Consider the following 13,833-nt stretch of genomic DNA (forward strand, 5'->3'; position numbering starts at 1 on the left):
AATTTAATCTCGCCAACCGAACGCAAATGCCCCCTTAAAAGGCGAAGAGAATAATATAGTAAAGTGTATGGTTCCATATTTTCAAGTGTGACAATCCAAAAGAGAATATTTAGCTAAGTCAAATGAGACGGAATATAGTTCTTTTTTATCGATGTGGGTTAGCTATCAATCATGAACAGTAAACGCCCCCTTAAACGTTGCGGTCAAACCAAAACTCCGACCACGATTTCGCCTCCCCGGCCGTCCTCACCCTGAGCAGCAAATGCACCACCATCCCACACAAGAACCCCAGCGCGGCGCTGGAGCCAACCAAGGAGACGGCGGCGCAGACGAGCATCACCAAGGCCTCGCTCTTGGTGCTCATATCCCTAGCACAAATGGCGAGCTCAATCCCAGCAAACAACAGCAGAACTCCCAACACCCCAACCGGAAACTGCTCCAACACCTTCACCATCGAGCCCCCCAGAGCCACCCCCAGCCCCAGCTTCGCCGCCCCCAGCAGCGCCACGCAGCCCCCTGACCGGCCCCCGAATTTGTACTGCCCGGCCAGCCCCCCCGCCCCGTGGCAGCACGGCATTGCCCCGAACCAGCTCCCGGTCAGGTTCATCAGCCCCACCGTGACCGACACAGACGTCGCCGATACCTCCTTCTTCTCCGGGAAGAGATCGGTGGAGAGCTTGCAGACGGCGATGACGGAATTTAGGATTGACAGCGGCAGCTGCGGGATTGTGCCCTTGATGAATCCTTCCTTCCATGCACGCTTCGAGATTTTCACCAATTTGATCTTCGATGGCCCTAATTTGAAGTGATTGACTGCTTGAGGTCCTCTCGCGACGGCGAGGATTAGCCCTAGGATGAAAATGATGAACGCGGATGGAATCGATTTGATGAATTTCAATAGCTTTCGTTTCCTTCTATTAAATGTTGAGATTTCGTGGATCTCGATTTCGATTTCCGATCTGTCGTCGTCGCCGGAGCCGTTGACGAGGAGGATGAAGCAGGCGGAGGTCAGGGCGAGGATTAATCCGTCGAGCCCTAGCCAGGGGCGGTCGCCGGCGGCGGCGGATTTGGATTTGGCGAAATTCTGCTCGGTTTTGATGTATTTGACGGCGGTGATGGCGAAGGAGAGGCCCTGCGCGAGCTGGATGCCGCGGACGACGGCGATCGGGATGAGGTTGTAGGCGAGGTGCATGAGGCCAGTGGCGCCGAGGAGGAGGAGGGCGGCGGAGGTGCAGATGCCGGCGGCCATGATCTCAGGGACGCCGAAGTCGGGGGAGGAGATGGCGGCGGCGGCGATGGACTTCATCGGTTGGACGGGCATGGGGACTCCGTAGAGGGCGCCGGTGAGGGAGTTGAAGAGGCCGGTGAAGATGAGGGTGGTGCCGAGGTCTAGGTTTTTGGCGAGGGTTAGGGCGAGGATGATGGGAATGTAGGTGCCGAGGTCGCCCATGGCGCCGTTGAGCTCGCTCCATTTCGACCGGAACGACGTCAGGTTGCGGCGGAGCTTCTGCGCCAGCTGGGATGGGGAGGCGGCGCCGCCCCCCGGGTTGTGCGGCTGCGACTCCATTGCTGTGCGTGGTGCAGTGAGGTGGACATGAATTGTTTCGTTGTAACCAATGCATGTGTATATATATATATACACTTTTAGGAGTAAATTTTTTTTATATATAACTCGTTGTGATCATATGATTTTTTAATACTTTCATAAGAATGTATTATTGGGGAGATGATGTATTGAATATAGAAAAGATAAGTGATTGTGATATGGTTAAATTGTGTGACCATGTAAAAATAGATGTTTGTAGTTAAAAAAAATGAGTTGGTTTTGAGTACAGTTGGGTGCACCGTATAATTGAGTGTACTATACAATCGGGTTGCACTTGTATTCAGATTTTGATTCGAACCTGTATTCTGACCCAAATCGTGTAAATTATAGTATTATTTTGGATACAAGTCAACCCGATTGTAGTTGTATCCAAATTTTTGTGTAAAAAAATAGAATGAATCTATTTTTAAAATACACCTATATTTTTATGAATCTGACAAAAATAAAATAAAAATGATATGGAACAAAGTAAATACATTTGCAACTTGAAATGAAATGATAACGAGTATTTTGGGATGACGTTCATATAGTATTTAATTTATATTCATTCAAACCTTATCATCAAGTCAAAAGTAAATACTCCCTCCGTCCATGAAAGAACTTCCTAGGAGGGAGTGGCACGGGTTTTAATAAAATGTTGTATAGTGTATTGAGAGTGGAGAAAAAGTTGTAAAGTGTATTGAGAATTGTGAAAAAGTATTAATAATTTATTGTGTTGTTTTAATTAATGTTATTTGAGTGGTGGGAATTGTCTTAAAAGGGAAGTATTTTTTAAGTGGTGGGGTATTGTCCCAAAATAGGAAAAAGTAGGAAGTTCTTTCGTGGACGTCCCGAAATAGAAAAATAGGAAGTTCTTTCGTGGACGGAGGGAGTATAAATGATGGTGTATGGTAGAGTCAACTTGTTATTTCAACTATTTTATGATTGAAAATTTTATATGAATATATCTCATGGAGTGTTTATAATTAACGTCAGTTTAATAAAGATGTGATATTAATTACTCGTAATCCAAATTTACTTAAAGGGGAGTATGATTTATTGTGATTCTCATGTGACTATCATGTTTTTCCCTAATTGCAGATTAGCCGTGGTGAGGGGAATATGATTTTCTCTAAAGCATTTAATAAATTGCGCATAAAATAAAATACTACTTATAAATTATAATATGCATACCAAATTCAAAAACTAGAAACATCAAGATTTCACATACTCGATTATCTATATTTCTAAGAACTCCTTTACACGTTTGACTTTATTTTACTCGATACATAATATAATAGTATCTGACAAAAAATATCATCTAAGTAAAAGAATCAACATAGAAAAATGAAGAGGGGCCAAATTATATACATTATCCCCCAAAATTTTGAGGGGCCGTTTAAGAAAAGATGGAGCAATTGGCTAATTTTATATCTCTCATTGAATTGTTCTTTTGGAACAATATGCCCACTATTGATGGTCATGCTTATGCTTCAAGACCACCAATTATTACTAATTCGAATATCACCAAATATATTCTCTTAAGTCGAATATTTTACTTATTTTGGACGTCATCAACTTTCACAAAGGAAAAAAAAAAACAGAGAAATGATCAATACTCGTTTCTTACGCAGTGACTCGAACCCCTAATTTATGAACAACGAAGCACACTCGACTGATAAGATGTTTATCCTGATGTTCGAATCATCACATGAGGAAAATAAGAATCATTAACTATTTTTCTTTAAAAAATCCTAATAATTTAAGGGAGCAAGAATTTGAGTTCCACCTACAACAATTGAATCATATTTTAGGTTTCTTTTATTAGAATAAAATTAGAATATTAGTATAGTAGAGGCAAAATAACATACATATATTAATACTCCCTCCGTCCCTGAAATAAGTTCATTTTTTTCCTTTTTGGGACGTCCCCCAAATAAATTCCTCTTTCTTTCTTTCCATTTTCGGACAACTACCCCACCACTAATAATACTTTATTTATTCTTACTTTTCACTTTTTCACCACTCCCAATACTAATTATAACACTTTTTCACATTTTCACCACTCCCAATATTAATTATAATACTATATTTTTTTCTACTATCAATACACCTTACTATTTTTCCTTAAAACCCGTGCCGTCCCCAAAGAGGAACTTATTTTGGGGACGGAGGGAGTATTAGTGAGTAAAAATAGAATCGCCCTATTTATATTGATGTGGGTGATTATTGGACCAAATAGTGGCCCATCTTCTTGCGTTAATAGGCCCATTAAAGTTCGGGCCGAAATTTTATTTTCTTCCCAATAGGCAAAATTAGAGAAAGCAGCGTATTGATGAACTTCATCCGTATCACTAAAATTAACTTATTTTTTTTTTTATTTTGGGATATCCCATTAAACTATTTTGTGATATCCCATTAAACTGTCCCATTAAAATTAGTTTATTTACATAAAATATACTTAATATTCAAAACATGAAATATTGTATGTCATACTATTACTTTTATCCAATTTACATTTTCTCTTTAATTTATATTATACGATCAAAAGAATTGAACCAATTCTAAGAATGGGATAAAGAGAGTGATTTTCAAGCTAACATATAAATTATATGAATAAATACTTTTTCTTTTTTATCCAAACTAACAAATATAGGAGTTGATTATCATGAGAATTATACTCCCTCCGTCCCATTATTTATGGGACTTTACTGTTCGGCACGGAGTTTAAGAAGAGTAGAGTCAAGGAAATTAGATGTTTAGTGTTATTTTAATTAACACACACGCTGGCATACACTCCTCTCTCTCAGCCTCTCTTTCTCGCCGGACTGGTTCACGGCGCCGCCGGCGAGTGCCGCCGCGTCAGCCCCTCTCCATCATCCCCCTGTCCTCTCTCTCTCCCTTCTCTCTTCCCTCTTCCCCCTCTCCTCCATCTCAAACAGCAAAACCCACAAACAAAACCTACAAACAATTCCACAAACAAAACCCATCTTCTACTGACGAACGTGCGCCTCCTTCCTTCGTCCTCAAACAGCAAAACCCACAAACAAAATCAAAACAAAGCCCACAAACAAAATCGAGAACATTGAACTGCGAAATAAAAATCAAAATCTGAAAATGCCAAATCCACAAACGAAAAAAATCAAATCGGAAAAATCCCAAAACCACGCCGAGATCTGCCGAAATCTGGAAAAAATCTGAAAATTTGAAACAAAAGATCTGCAAAACCGCGCCGCTGAACGGCGCAAAGCCGACGAGGGTGGGAGACGGAGAAAGCGAAAGGCCCTGGAGAAAGGAGTGAGGCCAAAGATGTCGGCTACTGGTCCGAGCAAGCTTCTTCTTGAACGGCGCGCCTCTTCTTCTTGTCGGCGGCGCCGCCCTCCTTCGGCGACGCGGGTGCGACCGGGCGGTGGGGGGGGGGGGCGCGAGGGCGGTGGTGGCGGTGGAGGCGACGGGCGGTGGTGGCGGTGGAGGCGAAGAGAGAAGGGAAGCAGGCGGCGACTGTAGGGGGAAGGAGAGAGAGAAAGAGAGAGAGAATAGAGTTATGATTTATTTAAGGATAATTAGGGATTATTTTAATGCTCAATCCATCCCTTATTTTTGCCTAAAATAGAAATGTCCCATGTATGTTGGGACAACCAAAATGGAATTTGTCCCATAAATAATGGGACGGAGGGAGTAGTTTATTGTGAGAACACTATATTAAATGCACACAAAGTTATTTATTGATCGTTAAATTAATTACACTAAAAAAATATTGAATTGAGACATATCATTCCTCCATCAAAGTGATACAGTAATAATAGATCTTTAATTATTTTTATCCTTTTTTTTTTCTTTCTTGAAACAAGATGCTGTAGAATACATAATTAGATAACTAAAGAATTAGAGGGTTTCTAAATTAGGAAACAGGCTCATATTCTTTAATGTGTTTAAGTATATGTTTTTATGCAAATTCTTTTCGTTTATGTTTTTATGCGAACACTTAGTTCTTAAAAAAAAAAAAAGATTGCACACTTAAATCCATGAAATGGAAATTTGCGTTGAATATAAACAGCCAACAAAATATAGTAGTATATGTTTTTAATTACGCTAATGAACTTTTCTATGACTATTATGATTTCCGATAAATTTAATATTACTATATTCGATTAGATGTAAAATCAATACTATTTCTTTTCGATAAATCGTTACGATGTAGTAGTATATATTTTAATACACAGACACGTGATTTTACTTATAATAAGAGAAGAAATGATTTCAATAATTTGTAGCCTCAAATCTAAAATACGATGGGGCAAGCAGTGCTCATGGAAGCCCATGCTTGCAAGGTTGTACGTTACTCTTTGAGAGTGGTACTTATACATATACCGTACATGTATATAATGCAAGCCAAAAATAGAAAAATAAAAAAGAGAGAGGGGAAGAAGAAATTAGCAAACTCCCGAGAAAACTTCTTCAGACTTGGAGTTTGTTCTACTCAAATCAATTTTTATCTACCATTGCGCGGTAATTCTCGATTGAAAATCCAGTAATTTGGCAGACTCGAATGTCTAGTTGAAGTTTAGCAACTTCACCCAGCTGAAAATTATGAGTTTTTTTTAATTCAGTCACCGAATATAAGAGTTGAAAATCCATTAATTTCACACCTTGAATGCCGAGTTGAAGTTTTTCACCTTGCTCTGCAGAAAATACAGAATTTTTTGATTCAATCACCGAAGATAAGCGTGGAGGAGGAAAGAATGAAGAGCAATGAAGCAAAGGTACAATTTTCCTCCAATCTTTGTTTGTTTGTTTTTTGAAATTTGTTCATCATACTTTATGCTAATTTCAGTGTTTAATCAATAACAGTCTTGTTGAAATTGAACTATTTCGTAGCTTGTAGATTAAAATAAATACTTGTTTACTGATGTTCTACAGCATTTTGCTGAATGCTTGATTGCTTGCTTGTGTTCGTATAATTCGATTGTGTTAGGTGGCGAGGATGGAAGACATACTAAACCTACCGGTGCAAGATCCTCCTTATTCCGAGTTTTCTGCAGCTCATATAAATTGGGTTAAAGTAGAAGGTGGTCGTCAAGGCGGTGATGATATTGCACTGATTCCTTTTTCTAGAGTGGATGATTTTGTGAAAGGTGAATCCAGCAATGCAGAGTGCCCAGCTAGCTTTCGTGTCGAATCAAGAAGGAAGAGACCAGAAGGGAGTCTGAACAGACCAAGAGTTGATGGTTATCTTGAGTATACATTGTATGTAACTCCTTGTAAGTAGTATTTTGTGTTGCTTGATTTGAAGATGGCACCCTTGAAGTAGCATTGCGAATCATGTTAGAGATTGTAGCATTATTAACTATTTCTCTGTCTAGGTATTGGTGCTCTTATGGTCCTGAAGACTACAGGGATGCCGAACCTCATATAGGTGAAAACTCGAGCGTCAAACCTGCTTCGGGTAAGGGAAGTAGGCCAGGGAGAAGGCACATGATGCGGGGATGTCTTTGTCACTTTACTGTTAAACGTTTATACACCCGGCCTCTACTTGCTCTCATCATATACAATCAGAGGAATCATGTGGATAAAATAGGAGCTCCCTGCCATGGGATACTTGACCAAGAAGCTCTGGGAACTAGAGCTATGTATGCTCCTCGAATATCAGACGAACTTCGTCAAAAGGTGATGGCCATGCTTCATGTTGGAGTATCCTTAGACACAATAGTCCAGCATCATATGGAAGAAGTGCAGAGGCATGGGGGTCCCCACAACCGCGATGATTTCCTGACACGCAATGATGTTCGTAACATGGAAAGGCTTATACGCAACACCTCCCATGAGTTGCATTCCAACGTTGAATGCAGTGTGAAAATGTGGGTACAACGCCACAATAAGCATGTCTTTTACTTTCAGGAGAGTTCTGGTTCTGAAACATTTGTATTAGGATTACAGACCGACTGGCAGCTGCAGCAGATGCTTCGCTATGGACACAGTGGATCCATAGCTTTTCATACTGCATCTGGATCTAAGAGACTTAAGGTTCTGTATATTTTATTATTTTTCTTGTTTATAGGGTAAAGGAAAGAGTGTCACACCCCCAAGTAGTTCTAAATTGGACCATTACAAAATTTGGTCATAAGTCCTATCCTTTGCAAACAAATACATAACTATTCAAGTCCTGTCGAATTATCATGCTAAAACCGTAATATTGCATATGAACTTGTAAGGTATACTTCAATCTGCCATCGCAATCAAAGAGGAGGTGGATAGGGTAATAACTAATAATCCAACTGCTTCATTTTCCTTTGCTATCTTTAAGGAATTTCCATTATGTTTTGTGTGCACTTTGATAGAAGGAGTATTCCACATTGTTTTCTTAGTGTTATGGGGGTTTTTCGCCTCTTTGTATAATTGGATGTTTGTGTCTTATTTACAAATCATTTGTGAGGTAAACAGAAACTTCAGACAGTGGGATAAGAAATTAACAATACGCTTGCATATATTAGATTCAGTACATATTTTGGCACCTTAATCTGAGAGCATTATCTTGGTACTTTCAAATCAGATGTTTTGTTAGTTTGCCACCTCCTTTTGACTTTTACCTTCTCTTTGGACTTTTACAGAATACTTTATACTCTCTGCTAGCATTTGACTCATCACATAATGAAATTCCAGTTGCCTGGATCATTACATCCTCCTCTCGTGGTAATATCGATAAATGGATGCCATCTCTCGTCGAGAGACTACGTGGCAAGGACACAAGATGGAGACCTTATGCAATTCTAGTGGATGATCCCACTTTTCATCTCTCTGTTATTCGGTATGTAGTAAAAAAGGATTTTTCATTTATGCCATTCTCTTGTAGCAGTTGAAGTAGTACCATCTATCATCTAACACTGTGTCTCCTCTTCTCAGTGAAGCTTTTCAGTGTCGAATTCTATTATGCCTCTGGCATGTTCGTCGTGGTTGGCTTAAAAGCCTATTAAAGCATTGTCACAATTTTGATGTGCAAAGAGAGATGTTTAAGCACCTAGGCAGAATATTGTATTGCACAGGAAATGCGTCGAGCACTGCAGTTGCTGTTGAAGAGTTCCTGCAAATATTTGTCGATCAGTCTGAATTTGTACAGTATTTCAGAAATAAATGGTTGCCAAAAATAGGTACAGTCCTTCCTATTTGTTTTATTAGGTGAGGTTACTTGTTTCTTGCTCTTACAGTTTGGAAAATTAGTTGCTTATCGATTTTGTAACATTTTTTGCATGGTAAGGTGTATTACACACGTTGTCACATATTTGTAATCATGGAATGGAGACTTTAATATGATAGTGTTGCATTGCAGATTTGTGGTTCAATTGTGTCAGGACTCTCCCCGTGGCAGGGCTAGAGCATTATGCTTCAATAGAATCCTATCACCTACGATTAAAATCGAGGGTCCTCTCTTTGCTGCCGGAAAAATCACACCAGAGAATTGATTTGTTGATTCATGCATTGACAACCCAATTCCACTCCTTCTATTGGTTCGACACATATATAGTGGAGACTGGGTATTTTGAAAACTTAAGGGATAGGTTCAGTTTAACCAACCCATGGTATCAAGCAGAGCATATCTTGGACATGGATGTCCTGCTGGATGAGGAAAATCTCCAGTTTGCAAAAGTTGTTTCTCAGGCAGATAGTAGTGTGGCTTATACATTATGGAATCCTGGTTCTGAGTTCGGGCTCTGTGATTGCTCCTGGTCAATGGTGGGTAATATGTGTAAACACACAATCAAGGTGGCAATTTTCTGCCGTAGTCGGCAGATAGCTAGGCCGTTATTGTCCGCTCAAGTTTATAGGCAAGCCTTGCTTAGCCTGCTACAGAATCTTCCAGATGACCCTCTAGTTCTTGGACATGCAATTTCACTCGTGAATCGCATGCAACAAGACATCAAAAGCTTGGAGGATTTGTCGAACAGTGGGTTGTTACAGCCAGTGTCTTCAGGGACAAACTCCATGGTGGCAGAAAATATTCAGCCTTCGCCACGGATCAATTGATCTGATTAATTATGCTAGCCTTGCTTCCAAGTTCCAATCCCTGAAATCATTTGCTGCAACTGAAGCGTAAAATTTGCGACCCCTTTTTGGTAATTCTAGCTTCTAAATGGTTTCTTACAACTTTGTTCTTTTAGATGTGTATTTCTACTTGCCGTAATTGCAGATAGCCTGATCATATATTTTTCAGCAGGGTGCTTGTTTTCTGTTTCAATATCGATAATTAGGAACTATATATGGCCCAAAACTCGATCACAGTGATGCATATGAATGTTAATTTTTAGTTTTATATTTACAAAGCAATAGATTCATGTGAAATAAAATGACGAGACAATAATGACTGAAAATTGCAACCCTTGCATTAGTTAAACATAAAACTAGTTATTCAGAGGTAGAAGCTCATAACTTTACATTAACTGCAGTAATGTCGCCTATGTCAGTCACTGCACTGACTGATAATAATTATTCCCTAACAAGTGCAAAAAAATAAAAAAAAAGTCTTCTTGTACCTTTTCCATCATCTTCTTTAAGTTCCTTGATTACCTTTTGCACAATGAGATACTGGGAGCTTCAAATGTATCTAACATCATTCATACTTCACTTGATGTGCAGGAATGATCTGAAGAATTGAATCTCGTTGTATCGGGGACAAATAGAAACAACAGTTGTTCTAGCGGTGGTAGAGTAGCTTCTGAACATGGAAGTGAATGCATGGAGTCTGAGATGGAGGTGATCAAGAGTTCGATGGTGGATTTGGTGTTGTAGAGTTTGGAGCAGGAGGTGAATTTACTGGTTGCTGGCACGGAGGCATTGGTGTTGTAGAGTTTGGAGCAGGAGATGAATTTGGGCTGGGGGAGATGGCAGGCTGAACTTGTGGAGGTGATGATGGTTGTGGTGGTGGCCGGGGCTGAACTTTTGGCGGTGATGATGGTTGTGGTTGTGGTCGGGGCTGAACTTGTGGCGGTGATGATGGTTGTGGTTGTGGCCGGGGCTGAACTTGTGGCGGTGATGAGGGTTGCGTTGGTGGCCGGGGCTGTGGCTTGGTAGGTGGAGGCGGAGAAAAGGCAGGCGGAGCTGGAGACGGCTTAGCAGGGATCGGCGATGGGAGTGGTTGTGGGGGCGTGCAAGGCAGCACCTTTGGTGGTTCTGGGTCGGAATGATTACATTTAAAGCTATTACAGTCAACCGTCCGAGACAAAAACCTTTGGCACTCCAAAGTAGATCTTTGGTTCGGCCTGCCTCTTAAACAATTCATTCTATCATCAAACTTGTGCAGCTTTGGGCATGAAGAAGACTCTTCGGAGAAGAAATTGTAGTCGTATGCAAAGTTCACCAAATTCGGAAGCTCACATATCTGATCAGCAATCTTTCCAGACATCATGTTGTGTGCCAGATTCAGCTGCTCCAGGCTGTCCATTTCTCCAATACTATGAGGTAATGGACCTACGATCTGGTTATCGCTCAAATCTAGCACGGTCAAGTTCTTCAGCTTCGAGATCTCACTTGGGAAACACGATGATAGACCTGTGTTTATGAGAATCAATTCGTTTAAGGTTTCTCCCATTTCGCCTAAACCTGCAGGAACACATCCGCCAAAATTGTTGTGCGCCAGGACGATGACGGATACACGTGACTTGCCGATGTTGTCAGGTAAGGCGGAAGAAAATCTGTTGTTGTTGACGAATATAGCATCAAGATCTGTCTCAAAGAGTTTCCTCGGGAGCTCGCCTTCGAATTCGTTGAAACGAATGTCTAGGTACCTCAGGCTTGGTAGTTGGAGCATGACTTCAGGGAACGTGCCTGCAAAGCGATTGTTGCTTAGATCTAGCTCGTGGAGGCGCTTCATGTTGACAAAACTTTGGGGAATCGTCCCACAAAATCTATTCGAGTTTAAGTGGATTAAGGCAAGATCATACAGCAGGCCCAGCTCATTGGGGAGGCTCCCCGCGATGTCTCCATGGTTGAGATCAATGCCTGAAACCGTAAGCTCGTGCGGATACTCAGGCGTAGGCCAACAGAACACACCGGTGTAGTTGCAAACGTCTTCTCCGACCCAGTTGGCAGTGATGTTCTTTGGATCAGAGAGGATGGCTTCCTTCCAAGCTTGTAATGCAATGTAGCCATTCCTCAACCTAGGGTTCGGAATCTCGAGCCCGGGCTCGACTGCTAGAGGATCCCCGTTGTAGGACAGGAGCTGCCTCTGGTGACGAGGATCATCCGTGACGTTGGGGGCATGATGATCGACAGACCTCACCTCCTGATGAGAGGCGGAGGCGTGCAGGAGGAGAAAGATGGTGCAGAGAAACAAGATTTTCGAGGCGTGAAAACGACGAAAATGGTAAATCTCTCCCTTCATTGTTTTTGAATTCGTTTGTTATGAGTTTTGGAGCTGCATTGAATGAGGCCTTGTTGTAGATCTGATTGATTTTGAGTGAGTGAGTTTGCTGTTGAGAATAACTGAGGTGTAGCATGAATTTTGATTTTTCTGTTGCTGAATAGTTAGTTTAGATGAGATTTTCATGCATTTTGTTTAGTGTATGTTAGTTAATATCCACCACATATATGTGTATGTATTTAGGTATTAAATTTTGTGTATAATGTATTTCATATGCTGTAATATTTACAAAAATGTGTATATTTTAAAGGAATTTGAATATTTTAGTATAGTCATTGCGTGCCTGGAAAATAGCGTTCAGTTTGTGAACTTGGCACCTTATTTTTTCAATAATTTGAATCCTCTCTTTTAATATTTTATTTTTATCTCTTCGACCAGTAATTGTCAACTTAATAGTAGTACCATTCCCATTTTCATTTTGGATTTTTATTGTATTGATAATTAGTTAGTCGCATTGAATTAGTCATGATAATTTGTAACGTATATAATACTCTGGTAATTCAATTGGCAGAGCATTCAAATCTATTGAGAAGATTTAGGGTTCAAATTCCATCATCTCCAAAAAGTTAATTAACTTCTAATTAATCAAATTTCTTTGCTCTGGTTTTTGGTTTTTTGGTCTTTTTTATTTTAGACATACTTTTTTCCCTTTCCGGGATTTTTCCCCCTCTGAGTTTTTTCCCGAGAAGATTTTTAATGAGGTTCGGCCCTCAATTTACTTTTTTGTGTATTCGATGGATTTTCTCTAGGTTTTCTTTCGTTCCTTCTTAATAAAATTTTAATTCAACAAATCACATGATTTGCAGCCAATCGCAAATGTAATAATTTATTTATTAATGGTACATTTTATAATTTTTGGTATCGCGATTGAATATACTGGCCTTGACGCATGAACTAATTTTACACAATACCCACCGACTAATTATTTATTTTATTTATGTTGTTGGCATACAAATTATTTAAGATACATGTAAAGTGTGAATTCTAATAATTTGACATATTTTAAAAAGTAATTAGCACCAAACTTTATGAATGCATGCAAATTCAATGTCATGATTCGTAAATTTGAAATTCTCGCCATTGCAATCCATGTGCAGTTGAATAAAATTATTCAAGAATTTGAAGACAACTTTTACTATAATCATGATAAAAAGTCATTGATTTCTTTTTGTGCCATACTCTTGTCCCCCTTTTAATTGATAGACATAATAATCGAGTATCACTTAATATTGGAAGCCAAACAATATATACACGATGTAATATATTGTGTTTTGAATGAATAATTGTAATTTTTTCAATTTCTAACTTATGCTTCTCTGAATGTAACATGAAATCTCACAACCGCTCTCACTTCATGCTGTAGAAGACAATTTTTAACAATTGATCATCTCTCAACCGCTCACTTTAAATTATCCTTTTGCAAGTGGGACTTTTCTCGATCCAAAGTTTGATTCTATATCGATCAAGTCTTGGTCTGCGTCTCCCTCTTTGTCTCAACTCTTCACCTTCGTCTTCGTCTGCGTCTTTGTCTCAACTCTTCACCTTCGTCTTCGTCTCCATCTCTGTCTTTGTCTCAACCTCAAGTCTTCGTCTTCGTCTTTGTCTTCTTCTCAGTCGGGTCGACATTTGTATGGACCACGAGAGAGTAGGGATGGAAAACCCACACCCATCAAGACTCTCAAGTCTTGTACTCCCTCCGTCCCAGAAATAATGGCTCGTTTCTTTTGGACACGGAGATTAAGAAGTGTTGAATTAAGGAGATAAAGTGATGGTCATGTATTTGTATGGACCACGAGAGAGTAGGGATGGAAATAACATCTAACGATCGACTTGACTC

At 40.0% G+C, this 13,833-nt stretch overlaps 4 protein-coding genes across 6 annotated transcripts in view; 2 read left to right on the plus strand and 2 right to left on the minus strand.

The window, feature by feature from the left end:
• The window catches only part of LOC131015234 (probable glycosyltransferase At3g07620), a 1,181,237-nt gene that overhangs the window by 230,820 nt on the left and 936,584 nt on the right, over positions 1-13,833 (plus strand). The gene's annotated exons all lie outside the window — the stretch shown is intronic.
• On the minus strand, positions 57-1,609 carry LOC131015262 (molybdate transporter 1). Its single transcript, XM_057943577.1, has one exon. The coding sequence runs from the start codon at positions 1,565-1,567 to the stop codon at positions 191-193; it is 1,377 nt and encodes a 458-aa protein (XP_057799560.1). The 5' UTR covers positions 1,568-1,609; the 3' UTR covers positions 57-190.
• Positions 5,880-12,271, plus strand: LOC131015235 (uncharacterized). 3 transcript variants are annotated; one of them, XM_057943536.1, is made up of 9 exons: positions 5,945-6,094; positions 6,274-6,348; positions 6,561-6,832; positions 6,949-7,609; positions 8,194-8,390; positions 8,486-8,730; positions 8,910-9,693; positions 10,214-11,035; positions 11,183-12,271. In XM_057943536.1, exons 2-7 carry the CDS (start codon positions 6,328-6,330, stop codon positions 9,602-9,604), a joined length of 2,091 nt encoding a protein of 696 aa, XP_057799519.1. In that variant the 5' UTR covers positions 5,945-6,094; positions 6,274-6,327; the 3' UTR covers positions 9,605-9,693; positions 10,214-11,035; positions 11,183-12,271. The 3 variants fall into 3 exon arrangements, with proteins under 3 accessions (XP_057799520.1, XP_057799519.1, XP_057799518.1); XM_057943535.1 differs by having other exon boundaries at positions 10,214-12,271; XM_057943537.1 differs by having other exon boundaries at positions 5,880-6,348; positions 10,214-12,271.
• On the minus strand, positions 9,963-11,957 carry LOC131015250 (leucine-rich repeat extensin-like protein 4). The gene has a single exon (XM_057943559.1). It carries the CDS (start codon positions 11,955-11,957, stop codon positions 10,335-10,337), a length of 1,623 nt encoding a protein of 540 aa, XP_057799542.1. The 3' UTR covers positions 9,963-10,334.

Source organism: Salvia miltiorrhiza, chromosome 3 (genome assembly GCF_028751815.1).
Source record: "Salvia miltiorrhiza cultivar Shanhuang (shh) chromosome 3, IMPLAD_Smil_shh, whole genome shotgun sequence".
In the NCBI taxonomy this organism is placed as follows: domain Eukaryota; kingdom Viridiplantae; phylum Streptophyta; class Magnoliopsida; order Lamiales; family Lamiaceae; genus Salvia; species Salvia miltiorrhiza.